This window comes from Cucumis melo, chromosome 6 (assembly GCF_025177605.1).
Source record: "Cucumis melo cultivar AY chromosome 6, USDA_Cmelo_AY_1.0, whole genome shotgun sequence".
Classification (NCBI taxonomy): Eukaryota; Viridiplantae; Streptophyta; class Magnoliopsida; order Cucurbitales; family Cucurbitaceae; genus Cucumis; species Cucumis melo.
In genome coordinates this window covers 14008164-14029372 of record NC_066862.1, presented here as the reverse complement: position 1 = coordinate 14029372, position 21209 = coordinate 14008164, and the positions used below count along the sequence as shown (strand labels likewise).

The 21209-nt window shown below is 37.0% G+C and overlaps 1 protein-coding gene across 2 annotated transcripts; it reads right to left on the bottom strand.

Moving 5' to 3' along the window:
- Window positions 1-1140: 1140 nt before the first annotated feature.
- LOC103496871 (methionine aminopeptidase 2B-like) lies at window positions 1141-19321 on the bottom strand. 2 transcript variants are annotated; one of them, XM_008458903.3, is made up of 12 exons: window positions 19075-19321; window positions 18827-18982; window positions 17392-17428; window positions 17164-17271; window positions 15290-15389; window positions 15051-15196; window positions 14871-14962; window positions 14671-14765; window positions 3727-3823; window positions 2680-2823; window positions 2376-2593; window positions 1141-1564 (listed from the first exon to the last, which is right to left on the bottom strand). In XM_008458903.3, exons 2-12 carry the CDS (start codon window positions 18951-18953, stop codon window positions 1454-1456), a joined length of 1275 nt encoding a protein of 424 aa, XP_008457125.1. In that variant the 5' UTR covers window positions 18954-18982; window positions 19075-19321; the 3' UTR covers window positions 1141-1453. The 2 variants fall into 2 exon arrangements, with proteins under 2 accessions (XP_008457125.1, XP_016902066.1); XM_017046577.2 differs by lacking the exon at window positions 19075-19321 and having other exon boundaries at window positions 18827-19050.
- Between the last annotated feature and the right edge of the window lie 1888 nt (window positions 19322-21209).

Genomic DNA, 21209 nt, shown 5'->3' with positions numbered 1-21209 from the left:
GTCAAACTCGAGAGCTCAAAGGCCTCCAAAACTCATACGTACAAAACGTGTAGTCCGATCAAACCAATATATCAATTGTTTTTTGGAAACTAATTGGAGATAAGAAAAATATTCAAACTCAATGTCTGCTCAATTTTAAAGTTTTAAAGAGGTTTCTTAAAGCCAAGAAACAGATTCAAGGCCTAAGGTTGCAGACTACTTCACAACGAGAATACGTGTGGAATGAATCTTTTTAGAGTTCTTTCTTTGCTTTTTAGTTTAGTGGTTTCTTGTTAGGATTTTTAATAGAGTTCTTACTTATAAGGTCAATAATGAGTGACATAACTCATATTAGAATCTTCATATAAATATTAGAAAAACTTTGTACGAGAATGAAGTTATGATGACACTTAAATATGTTGTCTCGCTTGGCTTAACTTAAATTTGTTACGCTATTTAATGTGTTTAATTGTTTATTTTGCTGGTTCCATCATCCAAAGTGTGGAATCAAGCATAAGATGAAAATTATAAAATGAATCAATTTAGAGTCATAACAAAACAACTAAGCCAAAAGAACGTGAACTAAGCCAAAAGAACATGAACGTGATATAATTTAATTAGATCATAACATATGATTTGAGTGGTCGCTTTAGAAAAATGACCACATGTTATCTTCATTTTCCCATCCTCTATAATCTACATTAGCTTTTAGTTTTTTTGGTTTTCCCTTTGTAATCTTACTCATGAGAAGATCATTGAGCTCGTTTGTTGCTAAGGTGAGTTCTTTCCAACTCATGATTAAGGTAAACAACTCACATGAATGGTTTTAAAAAAAAAAGCTTTATTCATTGATTTACTGGCTGAATTTACGTGATATTTGAATTAGTTAAAAATATAAAGCTTGAAATCTAGAGAACAGATATAAAATTTTCAAAATTAAATTGAAAGCAAATTAAAAATTTAAAGTTTAAAAGTGTAACATTTTAGAACTGAAGGATCAAAATGGAAACCAAAGACAAAGATCTCACAGAAGTTAATAGAAACAAGGGACCATAACACTTGAGAGCTCCATCCAATCTTATTACATTGCAACTAACCCTCCTTCGGTGATAGATTGCTGAGCTTACGGCATAAAGCTAATGTTTTGAACATTCAAAACGATAAAGTAATTATTTCTTTTTATAAGCATATTTGATGGTCTTTTAACTTACCAAAAATATAAATATTGTTCATACAAAAAGATGCAACTTAAAATCTTAAAGATAGTCATGTAACTCTCATACACTCAAAAAGCAGACACTAAATAAGCATTAACATATTAGTATGTAATCGAAATTTATAAATGCCTATGTATAGAGATGTTAGCCTTCAAAATGTATAGAGGAAGACTCCAATTAAAACATATTACAAAGCATTAGAAGCCATAGTGAAATATAAGAGGCTTCAAATGAGGACTACTTTTTGCGCTACATTATCAATAGTCTTCACCTCTGGAAATCACTTCTTTGCAGGTTGGCCTCAGTAAAATGGTATGCTCAAACTGAGACACATAGCTGCCCTTTGAATCACATAATGGAGGATAGGCCTGAGAAAATTAAAGGATTAATTACTACACATCATATGCTGTAGTTTAGTACTTCAACTTTAATATTAAATTCAAATATTCTGGTAGTAAAGGTTTCCAAATAAAGAAACTAAGAAATAAAATCTAGCTACAACTTAAGTACAACTAAATACGACTAAACTATAAAATGTAGAAATTAATACAAATAAATCTGTAACCCAGCCCCTACACTATAGAATGTGTGATTACAATAAAAGACAGACTGGTATGACTAAGTTATTTGCATCATTTTACAAGGGACCAAACATCAAAGGACTACAAGTCCCTCAAAAAACTCTATCTACTATTTCTTCCCCCCAACTATCCCACAACAATGGCACACCTCTGGTGTCCATAAGAAATCCCTTTTCCCTAGAAAGGAAAAGGGGGAGGAACACCTCAATCAAAGAACTAACAGATTTGTGATAGGCTGCCTGAAGGTCCAAATCAACCCAAACCGAACAAAGAAGTGGGGACCCAAACCGACCGAGTCATAGCTCCAAAACAAAGTAATTAAAGTAGTATGATTAAGAGCACCACAAACACACCAGCCATCAGAATCATATCAAAGTCACCAGTGTGATTTCAGAATGAGACAATGATATCCTAAAGGCAAGGGGATGTCATGTCACGAGTTAATTTTCCAATAGTGAGACTCGGTGCACACTGATACCATTGAAATTTTCCTCTTTATGAAAGGAAAACAAGACAGCTCCAAGTCCAAACTGATCTATACTATGCATCTCTTAATATTAGATCAAAGGTTTCAAGCAAATAGGAAAAAGAGGAGCACCTGAACAATGCCAGTATCACACAAATTCTTTAATGCCATAAGATACTTAGTCTCCCCAAGGCGATCCAAGTACCGTCGACAGAATGCCAACGTTGAAAAGTTATTATTAATGGTTGCCAACAATTGCTTGGCTCTTGGCAACCTTAGTGGAACATGGCCCACGTCAAAGTTCTTCATGTAATGACTACATTCAAGATCTTCTCTAACATATCCTTTCCCTGGATAAAATACAGATTATCCGAAGTATCAACAAGGGCAACCCGTAACATATAACATTTACTTTCAAGCTTGCATAAATTCATACCAGTAGATCCAAAGGTTTCAATTGCAAAGAATTCACCCTCTTCCATTTTGGTTTGCTCCCCTCCTTTCACAATAGGAACAGATTTACCAGCATGGATCTGGTAACGACCAATGCTATGTCCGTTCAAATTCCGAATGCTTTTGACTGGAAAGGAAATAAGTCATTCATTAAAATGTATCTACAAGGAGAAGAAATACATCTCATGTATATGCAAAGTGAAAAGAAACAAAAATAGGCTTAAGATTGATGAGAAATTATTAAATACATTATTTCATCAGGAAAAAATCTACAATTAACAAAATGAATAGATTCTCGACTGAAATCATCCATCTCTAAGCATTACACGCTTACATTCGTTAATGCATAAATCCAATAGCTTAAGCAAGCTCTAACAATGTAGGAGAGGCTTCATACAATCAAAACCAAAGTGTTCAAAGTGGCCGAGAAAGAGAATAGGGTCGATTTTGGAATAGCCAACATTCAACACTCTCGGCATAGCCCATCTTCAGGACTTTTAGGTTTGATTTACCACTTTGTTATCAATTATCACTATGATTTAGCTTTCGGCCTTCACTATCAATTCTCCGTGAAATATTCTTATTTCATGAAGAAAGTTAAGTCCTGCCAGAGAGGATTGTGGTTTTTTCTTTTTAATTTTTATATCTGTGAGTGTCTGAATACAAGGATTGTGGTTTTTAATTTTAAATTTTAGAAATTAGAAAAAATCCTCCCTCCTTGGAACTGCAAATTCCTTGACGAAGAAGCAAACTTACAGATAAAAAATGAGAAGAAGGAATCAAAGGATTGCCCCACGTCAGAAACGGAAAAACAAAACCATTTTTTCTTTGGCAGACATCCCGTTCTACTGTAAAATGTAATTCCTCGGACATTGTTTGGAAGATTTTCCTTAGAAATTAGAAACCCAGGCTATAGAAAACGTCAGAACGTCAAGCATTTACCCAAAATAAGATGCTTCAATAAAGGGTAAGAACACTGTTAAAATATCATACAGAATAGATGAATTGATGACAACTGCAACACTGATACCTTGATACACCTTTCCATTAATTTCAACCTCATATGACTCCATGACCTCCTGAATTGCAGCACCAACATCACAAAGCCTTACGTCGATTCCAGACTCCTAAAGAAATAAGAGAGTAAAGTTAAAAAGGATACAAGCAACCATAAAATTCAATTGGAAGATAAATATAGAAGTCTTGTGCTTTTGTGATGCAATTTGTAAGAGAATAAATCATCATGGAAAACATAGAATAAATATATTCTATCGAAATTTTTCATAGTTGGATTGATTGCATCCATTGATATTAACTAGATAGATAGGCCTCTGTGCTGTATCAAAATTTGTTTTAACTAAAAATATTTTCAACCAATATGAATTTATGTACTATAGTAGAAAAAAAAAAAAGAACAAAACTTTCGTTCAGATTATTGTTTTAGCTAGTGAGTGAAAGAGAAGCCACCGTGACACCAAAGAAGTCCAAATATTAACCAGCTATCTCCACTCAATTTGTTGCCTTCATCTGGAAAATGGAGAGGCACTCTCAACCATCTCTTCCTTCCTAGTGCAATTGCTGCAAAGTGTTGGTCGGTCCTGTTCAAGGTGTTCAGCATTACCTCATGTCTGCCCAGAAGTATTGATTATTGGCTTTTGGAAGTGTTATATGGCTGGTTTTTAAAAAGAAAAGGGAAAATTTTATAGCACCAGCTCAAGCCCTCTTGTATCCCCACGCGCCGCCGTCCAACTAGCTTACTCCCACCTGTTTTCCCAAGTCTAGCTGCAATACTCTTTTAGTCAGCTGCACATCCAAGTGACGCTGCTGCCCTCTGATTCTTTACAGCAGCCCCACATCCATGGAACCAGGATCGATCAACTCCATAATAATCAGGGTTTGAAGTTGGTGAATCTTTGGCACAATCCAAACCAACTCATTTGCCAATGTATTCCAAGAACCTGATAACTTCGCTCCCTACTTTGTCCTCAAGTTATATAACTAGTTTTCCAGTACCATCTATAGGTGTTTTTCTAGGTGAGAAGTTGAATGACCAAAACTACTTTTTCTGGTCTCAGTCAGTAAAAATGTTTCTAGAGGAACGTCATCAATTCGGTTTTCTGACAAAGGAAACTCTTCGGCCCCACCTAGTAGTGCCCATGAACATCTCTGAAGAGGGGAAGACTTTCTTACTCGGTTCATGTTGATTAACAGTATGGAACCACAAATTGGCAGGCCTCTACTTTATGCAGCAATTGTGAAGAATCCAGGGGACATTACTCAGAAACTCTATTCGAAGCATCAGACCACCTCCGTCTGTATACACTGAGGAAACAAGTTCGTGATTGCAAGCAAGGAACTCTAGATGTAGCCTTCTACTTCAATAAACCCTCTTTGCTCTGACAACAGATGGATATGTGCAAGGAGAGAGTATAGGATACTCGGAATGATGGCATACAGTATGCCAAAATTGAAGAAGTTGATCGGATTTATGACTTCCTTGCCGATCTCAATCCCAATTTTGACATTGTTTATGGTCGTATACTTGGCCAGCGACCCATTTTCTCCTTAATGGAAGTGTGTTATGAAGTCCATCTTGAAGAAGACCGTACGAATGCCATGAGTGTTCTGACTACTCCTGCTACTGACTATGCAACCTTCAGTGCTAGAACCTCAACCCATGATCGTGAGAAGAACAACAGAAAACCGATCCCTATATGTGACTATTGCAAGAAACAGTGGCACACTAAGGATCATTGTTAGAAACTTCATGGTCGTCCTCTAAGAGATAAGAAACGTTCCTCAAATGATAGAAAATTCAGGGTGTGCTAGTATGAGTGAGTCTACTAGAACCTCTCAACTATATGGCCCTACCGTAAACCAAAACGGTCCTAGTCCACCCCCCCACTCCAGGAGCCAGGGCTCAGTCAAGTATGCCTCAGACCCTTAGTCTTATGAATGTTGATGGGAAGAATTCCTGGATCCTTGACTCGAGTGCTACAGATCACTTGACAGATTCTTTTGAGAATTTTGTCCCTTATATTCCTTGTGTTGGTTATGAAAAGATCAAAATAGCTTAGGGGTCTTTAGCTCCAATTGCTAGGAAGGGGAAAATTTTTCCCTTTGGAAGGCTATCCCTCCAAAATATGTTGTATGTGTCTAAAATTTAGCAAGATCACTTGTGAGCTGAACTGCAAAGTCACTTTCTTACCCAATTCTGTTTCTTTTCAGGACTTGAACTTGGGGAGGATGGCACTGCCCGGCATAGCAGAGGACTCTATCTCCTTGACAATGATACCTCCACTAGTAGTAGCTCTAGGACTAGTTTATTGTCTTCATACTTTACTGTTTCTAAAGAAGATTGTATGTTGTGGCATTTCCAATTGGGACACCCAAACTTTAAATATATGAAGTATTTATTTCACATCCCTTCTCTAAAATTGATGTCTCCTTATTATCTTGCGATGTGTATATTCGGGCTAAACAACATTGGGTTTCCTTCCCCTCACAATCATAAAAACCAACCCAACCATTCACCATTATCCATTGTGACGTTAGGGTCCCTCAAAGGTCACTACCTCCTATAGGAAACGATGGTTTGTGACCTTTATTGACGATCATACTCGTCTTACATGGCTTATCACTAATAAATCCGAGGTTTCCTCTGTTTTTCAAAACTTCTATCACATCGTAGAAACGTAGTTCAATGCAAAAATTGCAATTCTTCAAAGTGATAATGGTCGGGGGTTTCAAAACCATACCCATAGAGGGATTGTTCATAAGAGCTTGCATGCTTACACCTCTCAACAAAATGGGGTTGTCGAGCGGAAAAATCGTTACCTATTGGAAGTAGACCATTCCCTTATGCTATTTACTTCCTTTCCTTCTTATTTGTGCAGAGATATTGTTCTTACTATAGCTTATCCCACCTTCAGACTCCCTTAGAGTGTCTCAAAGAGTCGTATCCCTTCACTCGCCTTACTTCTGACCCTAACCAAGCCAAATTCACCCCTCGGCCTCAGGCGTGTGAGTTTGTTGGGTATCCCCTACATCAGTAGGGCTATAAATGTTTCCATAATCCCGTAAATACTTTGTCACCATGGATGTCACCTTTTGTGAGGATCAACCTTTCTTTCCCGTTAGCCACCTTCAAGTGTGAGTGAAGAGTCTAACAGTCCCTTAGAGTCTACCAGTCCTACCCCTATTACCTACCTAACACTGATCCTCATCCCATGGTCCTACCCTACATACCAAGTTCCTTAGAAACCTTACTATAGGAAGAATCTCATAAAGAAAATTGGATCCCCTACTGATCTGCCAGCTCCGGTCCAAGATTTTAAACCTCCTCGAGATCAAGGTATGACTAATCCTATTGACTCATGTGTTGATAGTAAAATGTGTCAGAATGGTAGGCTCGTTATTGTTGTTCTTGAAGATATAGGAGAAAAGGACAATGTATGAGACTGAGGTCAGAGCAGAAACTGATGGTAACGAGGCTGAACAGAATCATTCAAGTAATATTGATGAATATGATCCGTTTGTTGACCCCATTGACTGAGAAAAGGTATCAACTCCTGCACGACACACTCCGTTTGTAACTATGTTTCCTAAGAGAGTCTTTCTCCACCGTTCAACCTTCACAGCCACCGTTGACTTTAGCTTCATACCTAAAAATATCAACATTGCTTTAGAGTTCTCAGAGTGGAAAATTGTTGTTAGGAAGGAGATGAGAGCTCTTGAAAAGAATAAGACTTGGGAGATCTGTACTCTCCCTAAAGGACATAAAACGGTGAGATGTAAATGGGTGTTCACACTCAAATACAAGGCAGATGGAACTCTTGACAAACACAGCCAAGTTAGTTGCAAAAGGGTTTACTCAAACCTATGGTGTCGATTGTTCTGAAACTTTTTTTCCCTAGTCACTAAACTAAATACCGTTTAGAGTCCTGTTATCTGTTGCTATGATGAAGGAGGGCCCTTATATCAGCTTGATGTTAAGAATGCGTCCTTGAATGGAGACTTGGAAGAGGAAATCTATATGAGACCACCAGGGTTTGAAGCCCAGTTTGATCATCGGATTTGTAAACTTCAGAAATTCTTGTATAACTAAAACAATCACCAAAAGCATGGTTTGATAGGTTCACTACCTTTGTCAAGTCCCAAAGGTACAGTTAGGGGCACTCAGATCACACCTTGTTTACAAATGTCTCCAAAACTGGAAAGATTGTTGTGTTGATTGTTTATGTCGATGACATTGTTTTATTTGGGGATGACACCGCTAAAATCATCCAATTGAAAAAGAAGATGGGTGATGAGTTTGGGCGATGAGTTTAAAATTAAAGACTTAGGAAATTTGGAGTATTTCCTTGGGATGGAGGTAGCTAGATCAAAAGAAGGTATCTCCGTATCTCAGAGGAAGTATACCCTTGATTTGTTGACTGAGACAGTGTTAGACCCCCTATTAGATTTCAGTATAGTAGGAGTAAGAAAGGGAAGTCACACGTATGAAGTAGGGCAGCCGATTAGTTAGTTGTTAAGTCGGTTGGTACTGGTATAAATAGAAGTTAGTTTGGGCGGGAAGGGTAGTTAGCTTTCGAGTGAAGATTAGAATTGACTTGTTACTTCTTGAGAGATAGAAGAACAAGAGTGACTTACTCATTGAATTGAGTTTTACTCAATTCAATCATATTGTAATTCGAACTATATACATTGATAAAGTTTGATTTTCTATCCCAGTGGATCAAGTCCTATCATTTTAGTATCAAAGCAACAATTCAGGGAAAGCAATGAGCAATGGTGCAGACACAAATTGAAGAGCGAATGGAAGTGTTCGATCAGAAAATCGTCGGACTGAAGGAGTTAAGTAAAATATCAATGATCGAAGCAAGTTTGAATGAGATGACAAAGAACTTAGAACTGATGCGTCTACAACTCGAGAAACAACAACAAGTACTTTTGATGTTCATGGAGTTAAATGCTAAGGAATGATCGATGATGAGTGAGTGTTTATCGGCAATACACGATTCATCGATGACGAAAGGGAAAGAAAACGAGGAAACTTCTAGCCACGATATCAAAGCAAACCAAAACGAAAAGAAATCCGATAACGATGATAATTCTGAAGACCAAAACAAGTTTAAGAAGGTCGAGATGCCAGTCTTTAATGGTGAAGATCCAGATTCATGGTTATTTCGCGTCGAAAGGTACTTACAGATCCATAAACTTACTGAATCTGAAAAAATGCTAGTGTCGACGATTAGTTTTGACGGACCTTCCTTGAACTAGTACACCTATCACAGGAAGAAAGGGACAAGTTTTTAAACTGGTCGAATTTGAAAGAAAGGCTGTTAATACGATTTAGATCTACTAGAGAATGATTGATTTGTGGTAGATTTCTTCGAATTAAACAAGAAACTACAGTAGAAGAGTATCGCAATTTATTTGATAAACTAGTAGCTCTGTTGTTAGATTTGCAAGAAAGAGTGGTGGAAGAGACTTTTATGAATGAACTATTTCCTTGGATTAAGGCAGAAGTAGAGTTTTATCATCCTAAAGGCCTTGCCAAAATGATGCAGATAGCCCACTTAGTTGAGAATAGAGAAATAATCAGGGGAAAGGCCAATTTGAATGGATTTTCTAGCGGGAAGTATCCACCTCAATCCACAGTGAACACAAAAGCAAGTGTTAGCTATTCCACGAGTGAAAACAAAGGAAACACTACGTTTCTTATGAGAACAATCACTTTGAGAAGTTCCAATACTAGAGAAGCACGCAAAGAAGGTCCATCGAAACGTTTACCCGATGCTGAGTTCCAAGCAAGAAGAGAAGGATCTATGCTTCAGGTGCAACGAAAAATATTCAGCTGACCATAAATGTAAGAAGAAAGAACAGCACGAGCTAAGAATGTTTGTTGTGGTAAATGAAAATGAGGAGTATGAGATAGTTGAAGAAAGTGAGCATGAAGGAAAAGAGTTGACTATGCTGGAAATCAGGGGAGACAATGCAGCATGTGTGGAGTTGTCTATAAACTCTATGGTGGGATTAAATGACCCAGAAACTATGAATGAGGAAGTTGTGATATTAATAGATTGTAGGGCTACTCACAATTTTGTCTCTGATAAGTTAGTGAAGAAATTGCAATTACCTATCAAAGAGACATCACATTATGGGGTAATATTAGGCTCTGGAACTGCTATTCAAGGCAAAGGAATCTGTGAGGCCTTGGAAGTGCAATTGAAGGATTGGACTGTGAAGGAAGATTTTTTGCCATTAGAACTAGGAGGACTGGACATTATTTTGGGGATGCAGTGGCTCGGTTCATTAGGAGTGACGGTGGTTGATTGGAAGAACTTATCGTTGACGTTTTCTTGTCGTGATAAGCAGATTTGCATCAAGGAAGATCCAAGCCTCACCAAGGAACGAGTCAGTTTGAAAAGCATGATTAAGTCATGGGGAGAACAAGATGAAGGGTATCTGATTGAATGCCGAGCAATAGAAGTAGAAGGGCTAATTAAAGCTGAATGCTGTTAAGTTGATTTTGATCCCGAGAGTAGCAGATCATGTGCTTTTAGTTTTGGATCAGTACACGGATGTTTTTTAAAGGCCAGATAAACTTCCACCGAGAAGAAATATAGAACATCACATCCATCTGAAGAAAGATACTTATCCTATAAATGTAAGACCCTACCGGTATGGTTATCACCAAAAGGAAGAAATGGAAAAGCTAGTTTGCATCAGGAGTGATTCGACCTAGCACTAGCCCGTTTTCCAACCTTGTACTTCTTGTCAAGAAGAAGGATGACAGCTGGCGCTTCTGTGTAGATTATAGGGTTATGAACAATTCTACTATTCCTAATAAATTTCCTATACCGGTGGTTGAGGAGTTATTTGATGAATTGTGTGGAGCATCCCTATTTTCTAAGATCGATTTGAAGTCCGGTTATCACCAGATTCAAATGACTGATGTAGATATTGAAAAAACTACCTTTAGGACTCATGAAGGTCACTATAGTTCCTAGTTATGCCCTTTAGGCTAACTAATGTACTAGCCACGTTTCAGACCTCAATGAACGCCATCTTCAAACCACACTTGAGAAAGTTTGTCTTGGTTTTTTTTTATGACATTCTGATATACGACAGGAATATGAATGAGCACTTGAATCATATGGAGTCTTGACGACTCCTAAGAGACATGAGTTGTATGCGAATAGAAAAAAATGCAGCTTTGCTCAGTCAAAAGTTGAGTAATTGGGGCAGTTATTTCTGGAGATGGTGTTGAGGTTGACCCGAAAAAAATCAGATCCATTGCAGAGTGGCCTAAGCCAACTAATATCAGAGAAGTACGAGGATTTCTTGGCTTAACCAAATATTATAGACGGTTTGTGCATCAGTATGGCTCCATAGCTGCACCCCTAACTCAGTTACTTAAGAAATGGGGGTTTAAGTGGAATGAAGAGGTTGAAGAAGCATTTGAGAAACTGAAAAAAGCAATGATGTCCCTCCCTGTCTTAGCACTGCCTAATTTTGATCAATCGTTCGAAATTGAAACGGATGCATCAGGTTATGGTAATGGTGTTGTATTGATTCAATCTAAATGCCCAATAGCCTACTATAGTCATACAATAGCTATGAGAGACAGAGCACAACTGGTTTATGAAAGAGAATTGCTGGCAGTTGTTCTTGCTGTCCAAAGATGGAGACTTACTTATTAGCGGCAAAATTTCTTGTCAAGATTGATCAAAGGTCTTCAAAATTCCTGCTAGAGCAAAGGGTAATACAACCCCAATATCAAAAATGGATAGCAAAGCTGTTGGGATATTAATTTGAGGTGATATATAAACCTGGGCTTGAAAATAAAGCTGTGGATGCCCTGTCGAGGAAGCCACCAGATGTGCAGTTTTGTAGCAAATCAATACCAATCATTATTGATTTGAAAACTATTAAAAAGGAAGTGAAAAAAGACCAGAAGCTCCAGAAAGTGATAGCTAAAATGAATGAGCTAAAGGAACATGAAGATGGAAAATTTTCGATTCAAAATGACATGCTGAGGTATAAGAATCGATTAGTACTCTCAAAAACCTCAACTTTAATTCCAGCCATTCTCAATACTTATCATGACTCGATCTTTAGGGGTCATTCGGGATTCTTAAGAACATATAAGAGATTGGCTAGTGAATTGTATTGGGAAGGGATGAAAACTAATGTTAAAAAGCATTGTGAGGAATGTCTAATATGCCAACGAAACAAAACACTAGCTTTGTCTCCAGCTGGCGTGTTATTACCATTTAGATATTCCGCAACAAATCTGGAGTGATATATCCATGGACTTTGTGGATGGTCTGCCAAAAGCTAATGGATATGAGGTGATATTTGTAGTGGTGGATCGTTTAAGCAAATACGAACATTTCTTACCACTTAAACATCCCTACACAGCTAAGACAGTAGCAGAACCGTTTGTGAAAGAGATTGTAAGACTTCATGGTTTCCCTACATCTATTTTTTCAAATAGGGATAAGATCTTCCTCGGTCTTTTTTGGAAGGAAATGTTCAGAATGTCTGGCACAAAGTTAAACAAAAGCACCGCCTATCACCCACAATCAGATGGTCAAACGGAGGTGGTAAGCAGAGGGTAGAGACATATCTTAGATGCTTTTGTAGTGAGAAGCCTAAAGGGTGGGTGAAGTGAATACCATGGGCTGAATATTGGTACAATACCACGTCTCAAAGAGCTCTAGGTGTAACTCCCTTTTAAGTGGTGTATGGTCGGAAGCCTCCTTCCTCATTGTATTATGGGGATGGTGAAACAACTAATTCAACTCTGGATGAATAGTTAAGGGAAATGGACATTGCCTTGGGAGCTTTACGAGAACACCTACGTTTACCTCAAGACCAAATGAAGAAATATGCTGACCGCAAAAGAAGAGATGTCGAGTATCAAGTTGGGGAGTTGGTTTTCTTAAAAATTAGACCCTACAAGCTGCTGTCGTTGAGGAGAAAAAGAAATGAGAAACTTTCCCCTAAATTTTTCGAGCCCCATAAGCTTTTAGAGAGAATTGGTTTTATTGCTTACAAGCTAGAACTACCAGATAACACTTCTATTCATCATGTATTTCATGTCTCTCAATTGAAGAAATTGGTGGGAGAGCATACTAATGTGCGATCTACTATTCAATACTTAAATGAAAACTATGAATGGAAAGCAAACCCTGAAGAAGTCCTCGGTTATCAGAAGAACAAAGCTGGAAATTGGGAAGTGTTGCAGTGTTGGGAAGGCTTGCTGAGGCACAAAGCTACGTGGGAAATCTATGAAGACATGCAGGGGCTTTATCTGGATCTTCACCTTGAGGACAAGGTGAATCAGAAGAGGGGAGTAATATTAGACCCCCTAATAGATTTCAGTATAGTAGGAGAAAGAAAGGGAGTCACGCATGTGAAGTAGGGCAGCTGATTAGTTAGTTGTTAAGTTGGTTAGTACTAGTATAAATAGAAGTTAGTTTGGGTGAGAAGGGTAGTTAGCTTTTGAGTGAAGATTAGAATTGGCTTGTTACTTTATGAGAGATAGAAGAACAAGAGTGACCTAGTCATTGAATTGAGTAAGTATTGTAATTCGAACTATATACATCAATAAAGTTTGATTTTCTATCCAACTGGATCGAGTCCTATCAGACAGGTATGCTGGGATGTCATCCTGTTGATACTCCTATTGAATTCAATTGTAAACTGGGAAATTCAGGTGACAAAGTTCCATTGAGAAAGAAAAATATCAGTGCCTTGGTAGGAAAGTTGGTTTACTTGTCACATACTAGACTAGATATCTCCTATGTTAATAGAATCCTAAGGTACTTGGCCTATAGTGATTCTTACTGGGCAGGGTCTATTGATGACAGGAGATCCACCTCTGGCTATTGTACCGTTGTATGGGGTGGGGCAATCTTGTAACTTGGAGGAGTAAGAAGCAAGGGGTTGCGGCCAGAAGCATTGTTGAAGCTGAGAACAGGGTCATAAGTTTGGGAATATGTGAGGAAATTTGACTTCAAAAAGTTTTATTTGACGCATCAAGACTGAGGAGCCAATGAAATTATTTTGTGATAATAAGGCAGCTATTAGCATCCCCTCAATCCAGTTCAACATGATAGAACTAAACATATGCATTCCTTACATCCTCTCGAGCCAACAGATTGTTGATATTCTCACCAAGGGGCTTGTCAGACAAAGCTTTGACTAATATGTTAGCAAGTTGGGTCTCATTGATATCCACATCCCAACTTGACCGGGAGTGTTAGAATTAGTGGGCTTGGCCCAAGGAAGGATTTATCATAATTTCCTTTCCTTTTTTATCATAAGCTTGTTATCTATTTATTTTCTCCTCCGTATCTTTTGTTGATATGAGAAATTAATAAAAAAGTCAAATCATGGTTTTTCTCTCAATACTCAAGTTTCCACGTAACTTAATGTCTATTTTCTTTACCGCTTTTAACAATAACCTTTGTTCCTTTCGTTCTTTTTGTCTTAAGATGCATAATAGTGCATTTTGTCGGTGCACAGAACACTCAAAATTAAATATCTCAGTTCTCATTATATATATATATATATATAAAAATTTGACAAATCCTAAATTCAGAGGAAGGTGATGTTTTTCGTACTTTACTTATATCAACATTTGCACTTTTCTATATGCATTCAGTATCATCTTAAGATTTTAACTCGTCAATAAGACAACATCTACACACCATTTTCCCCATTTAGAAAGCAATAAAGAATATAACTGCTATGGAGTTGCATTTACTATAAAAAAATTGGAAGAAAATACTAAAATACCAATTGCAACTACTACAAATAATTAGACGACCATCTTGTAAACAAAAACAGGTCATCATTATCAAAATGTCTACAACTATTCCATAGAAAATATACTTCATCAAGGCTGAGTAATCAAAATATTATAGTGACCGCCAGCAGACCTAAAAACCACTATTACCTTAATGCCAGTGTTAGTTGCTTCACGTGAGGCTTCGAGTAGTGGATCAAACATAGGATTGAATGCAACTGTAAATGCACAATCAACTATGCATCCTGCAGTCACCAATAAACTAGTTTCAAAGACTCCTCGAATATGACATTCATCCAGAAGATACAATAACAACTTCACAGCAAAGTCACTGAAACAACAAAATTTACCATCAATATGTGTTCCAAAATCCAATTTCATTACATCATCATACTGAAGCACAGTCGTATCTCCAGTGTTAGGGGTCCAATGAGCAGCAACCCTGAAAAAAAAAAAGAATCCTAAACCATCAGTAAATCCTCGAAAAAAAAAAAGGAAATATGCAATTGATCCCATGTCCCTAATATTACCAGTTCAAAGAACATCCAGTCGGAAATGCTATGCCAGCTTGCAACCCATTCTCCAATATTAGCTTTCTAACTGTGTTTTCTAATGTCTCACAAAGGTCAGTCATTAACATCCCTGGCTTCACTATGCTTCTTATGTATTTTCTTACCTAATAGCAATAAGAGGGACAAAAAAGGTTAGGTAGTTGCAAACCATGGCAGATCCTCCAGGTGTAAACATTAATATGATCAAGTTACATTACTTGACGATGAACTTCAGCAGCTCGTCGAATGGAATTGTAGATTGGCTTTTCAAGGCGCTCCAACTCCCTCTTCTCTTCAGATGTAGTCCTCCACAGGTTACTGATGTAGAAAACCACAAAAATAGAGTCGGTTATAAAATATTTGACAAAGAACCCTCATAGCTAGAAGCTAGCTTTATGTTCTCAGACACAACAAGGTTTTGATGAATAGCCCTGTGTTAACTTTGTACCATGGCATAATGGAGAAGCTTTAGAGTTTTCCATATCCTGTAATAAATGGCTGGGAAACCAAACCCCTCTTTAATTGTAAGTCAATTTCTCGCTTTTGACTCAATGAAGTACACAAGGGGAATTTGTTTTTTGAAAAGTATACAAAAAAAAAAATGAGTGTTCAACAACAAAAAGAACTTCAATTTAAAAGAATTCAACCAAGCAGATAATTACAAAAATCTCATTAACAGAATTCCATGGATGCATTAAATCTCACCACCTCACATACCTCCTCCAAAGACCCCTCCATCTTTCTAAAATTCCAACTACCTCTCATGCCAAACAAGGTAGCAAAATAACAGGCATGCCACACAAAAAGATCTCCCTTCACTGTCCAAAGGAGAGTTCATCACAATCTCCTGAATCAAAGATCGACCATCCTGATTATGCTACGCACTACAACAACATTAAACAAACTAAAGCACCGACTCAAAATGGAGTAGACAAACTAGCAGCCCACCCCACCTAAGATGATCTAGAGCCGCCTGCACTGTACAAAGAACACACCATTGCAGATGCAAAACCAAGGTATAATGACATTGGGTATAATCATGGGTGCTGCGCTCATTCTCTCATGTAAGACTTGCCAACCAAACAGTTCCCCTCGCTTGGAGATGTTAAACTTCCAAAGAGAGGAAAAAACTGAGACCCCAGACTGAGAGAAAGGGAATAAAGGATAAGAAAGAACAAGCAATAAGAGAAACCCTCCAAAGAATTAGGCTTCCAAAACAGAAACCCCTTCAACTTAAACCCAGCAGCCTCTTATTAGAACTATGGAAAGAAGCCAACCTCCAAAGACACAATTAGTGTGTAAACCAAAACAAAGCAAAGGGGAAGGCTCATGTAATCTCTTCTCAGAAAAATGATAGAACTGCAATAATAACTCATAGACAATTTTAGTCCCCACCCACCAATCCTCCGAAAACAAGAATAGACCCATCCCCATGTCCCCAACTGAGCACTTCACAAACTATGGGAAAAACGACCCAACACAATAGCAGTCCAGTGATTGATTCTAGAGCCTTTCAACCATCATTAGGAGTCCACATAAAAGGTACAGTCATAAGTAATATTCCAATGCCACACAAACCATTTGATTCTCTGGAGGATTTCCAGAACTGTTTTACCAACAAGGTCTTGTTTCGTAATCTCAGGCCAGTAGTGACTAAACTTCCAACCTCCACCAGCTTCAAAACAACCTCCCACCATAACCTAATCAAGTGAGATCCCCCACGCACCTCAATTTATTTCCATATGAAAAATCTCATTGAACTCCCTAAGACTTCACCCACGAAAACTAGAATTCTAAACAAAGAGAGGCAATACTAAATAGATGGGGACCCTACATTTTCATTTAATTGCACAACAAATGTAAAATATACTTGACAAACAAACACATATGAGAAGCCTTTTTTTTCCTTTTCCAGTAGGCCCTGCTATATTTTCTATTCAATTTGAAAGATGACCTACAAGTTACAAGTGTACCTATACCTGTTCACAATATCGCTTTTGATTTTTCAGTCCAATCCAAAAACAATATACGTTTTGACCAATTATGACAAGAAAATTATTAGCATTGAATTAAAATCAAGTTTAATACTCACTCATCCTTGTACTGTTGAATTTCACCCTCTGGAAAATCCCCAGATGGGAAAAGATCAATGATGGGAATAGTTGGTGGATCTGTCTGTTTAGGGGCCTCTTTCTTTTTCCTATTCATGAAAGAAAATTATCAAACCAAAAGATAGCCTTGCAATCCCCTGTCAATTCCAAGACCTAGGGGAATCCACGCACACAGAAGAAGCAGTTGATTTAAAAATAATGAGTCTCACTTGCTTTTATTTTTCTTCTTCTTTTTCTTTGTCCCTTCTGCAACATAAGGGAGAAATATCAGTTTGGTACAAGCACCGGTAAAACCATTAACAAAATGGACGTAGAAATCTCAACAATTCAACCTGATAGGATTCATATCTTAATCAATCTACAGGGTATTAAGTAAAATTTTATATTTAATACTTGCAATGATAGAATTAAACTATGAAAAATGCTACAAGCAGCAGAGAAAAAGAGTACAAGTAAAACTCAACTTTTTCTTCTTACAATCAGACCAATTTTCATTCTGATAAATGGATGTACATAAGAGAACCACCAAATATAATAAAACTTAATAAATAAATAAGCCAACCAAGATAAGTTACAAAAAGCAGTTGAGCATTTGGTGATCAATTAAAGACCATCACTACAAATAGCAATTTCTAAAACTCCAACTCCAAACATCCTCCTTCAACCCATCAATACCCAATAAATCTATCTTTCCAAATTCCAACCAAATATTCCACAACATAGTGAGAGGAAAAAAAAGCAAACAGATAGACAATCATTCAACACACATCGTGCTAACCCCAAAAGAGAGAACTACTGCTAATAAAATCTATCATCATCGCACAACTAAATATCAGAAGCATGCAAGAAGTAACACCACAGACCTTGGTACCCATCAGCAAAAGGACAAAGCTACAAAGATGATTTATATATTCCAAAGTACACTTAGAAAGGACAACGCCAGGGATAAAAGATAACTCTCTCAAAGTAATGTTTATGGTGTTTATCTTCCCTACATCAACAAGAGGAAATGACCAATTTTTCTTAGAAATTTTCAGCTTCCAAAGTTCAGAAGAAAAATATAGAGAGATGTAATGATAAATTAAATTGGATAAGAGACCTTCAAAGTGAAAGCACCAAAAGGATCAATAAATCATAAATGACAATTGCATCCAACTTAAAAGATCGACCCATGATTAAAAGTTAAAACTAAGCAAACTTTAATCAAGGAAAGCAGATACAACAGCGTAATTTCAATATTCTCCATAAAGCCCCATTTGCACACACAGGTAATTGAAACTAATCTGAAGCTAATCTATCCAAAAGATTAATCTTTCTTTGAAAACATAATTTCAATATTCTTCACAAACCCTATGTGCAATACACCGATAATTGAAACTAGTCCGAAGCTAGCCTATCCAAAAGATTAATCTTTCTTTAAAACGTAATTTCTATATTCTCCTTAAAACCCCATTTGCATACACAGGTAATTGAAACTAACCTAAAGCTAACCTATCCAAAAGATTAATCCTTTCTTTGAAAACTTCCGATATGACTATTTAGAACGATAAACAAAAAAAAAAAAAAAAAACTTGTCGCATGATTCTCCATTCATTCAAAAATCAGAAGCAAACAAGAAACCCAAATTGGAAACAAAACATTCACCTTTAACATCATCTTCACCCTTTTGTGACGTCGGAGCAAGTTCGACAGAATCCTGTTCATGCCCATTACTGGTTTCAGGAGCCCCATCATCAGGAACAGGAACTTCAATGTGATTTTCGTCAGCCATAGTTGGAAGAACGTTCGGCGCGGCGATTGCTGTCATCAGGGGAATAAAACATTAACAAAACAGAGAAAAGAAAAGAAATGTAAATGAAAAGAGAGAGAGAGAAACGTATAGGTCAACATACGGATTTATTCTTGTTTATCTGAAAGAAGAAGAAGAGGGGAAGTTGTGAAGGAAAAACCAACCCTATGACCAAGAGTTGTAAATAGTCCGCCTAGCAGAGAATTGCTGAAAATTGGTGGGTTATTTTTTATAAGACTTAAAATGGCCGACCCTTTGCGGCGAGGTTGATTTGTATAGGAATTGTGTACTTGGGGAGTTAATTCCTCAGCATTGTGTGTTTTCTTTGGGTTGGTATGGATGATCCAAACGAAATATGTCCTATTTTTTAAATTTGTTTTTCTTTTTAACTTTTAGCTTATATTATTTTTTCGGAGTGAGATTATTAAAATAGAACCTCGTGCATGCTGATTGAGCGTTTGCTTCTCGCTTGATCTTCTCTCCTGCGTATCCGCTCTTTCATACATATCAGTTTCACCCGCTTTTACTCTCTTTTCTCTCATGCTTTTACTCTTTCGATTATGTTTGATCTTTTCTTTTATGCAAATTGATCTCAAGCTCTTAATCCATTCTTCCTCTTGTGCTCTCGCTCTAGACACAAACTCACCAAGATAATAATAATAATAAAAAAAACCTACATGGAAACCTGCAAAGAACCCACAAAGAATAAAAAGAAAAGAAAAATAAACTTCACTTTTTATCTACATTATTTTATTTTAATAGCGACAAATAAAATATGAGACATTTAAAAATCAACATAAAAAATCTTTTTCTTCACGATCATTTTCTTTAAATTAACACGAGAAAAATAAACTTCATTGTTTAGCCAAGTGTTGCGTGGTACAATGATTTCTTTATACTCAAAAGACCCATGAACCATTTTTCTTTGTTTGTTTATCATTTTTAGCATGAATTTGAGTGTCCCGACACGCCTTCTAAACCAAGAATAGTGGTGAGTCTGTTTTTCTCTTTTTTGAAACAAGGTCGGTCGCTCCGTCTCATAATTTTGTAATGATAGTTTAGCGACTTCACCATAGAAATAATTTAAGTGGCTCAATTTTTTTTTTTTTTGTTATTATTATATATGTATGGCCTTATTTTTTATTTTGATGTATTGTCATAAACACACAAATACACAAGCCTTCCGGTAAGAATTGAGGATAAGTAGTAGTGCTCTTCGTGGAGTCATGACTCTCAAGCATAACATAAAAATGTTAGATTTATTCTTAAATATAATATTATTATTAATGTGACCCAATTACATTATATATTATTTATTTCTTTTGAGCTTATTATTTTATTAGCCTCATTAAGTTAAAATATAATTTCATAATTCAACACTGGATGGTGTCTATAAATAGAACCTGAGATTGGTCATCTCAGTACCTCATTAACTAGCTTATTCTTCCCATCAAGAAATCTAAATTAAATCTTAAAAGAAGGCAAGTGAGAGCAGAACAATTCCTCAACAAGATTATCATGGATCAAGGTATGTTGTTCCTGTTAAGCAAACTGGTCCCACATGATTATTTCTCCTAACAACCAGCTTAAGATTCTCCCCTTAAAAATAGGATTTTGTTGAACTAACAAAGTGGACCGAAGTGGTTAAGATTTGCTAAATTAGTTACTTCCTACGGAAGCATCATCAAGTATAAATAATGGAGTGTACTAAGCTTCCGGGTGTGGTTTTCGTTTGAACTCTGAACACAAAGTAACGTAGATAGAGAAGCTCTACAAAGTCAACATTGAAAACACCCTCAACCTATGCCACCATTGAGGGGGAGCTTTATGGCATTTATTATATAGTTATGATCAGTATGATATTTCATAATTTAGTTCTGTCTTGAACAATTCGAAAAACAGCACAGAAGCTAAGGATCATAGTGTTGTTTCTCTAGTCATAACTATGCATTCAACTGTCATTGTAGTTGTTATTAATACAAGTCTCTATCCCAGGCGAACTGCCCCCCAGATGTAGATGCGTATTCATCGAATTGGGTTAACAAACCTCGTGTGTTGCATTGCCTGTTTATCCCCCTTGCACTCTACTCTTAACATAACTGAAACTACATTTGTTGCTTATCTCGACCGCCGTTCATATTTCAATTGGTATCAGACAAGAGTTTGTATTTGATCCCTGATGGACGGTATCCGAGAAGGAAACTCAACTAGCAAACCCCCCTTCTGGACGGAGGAAAT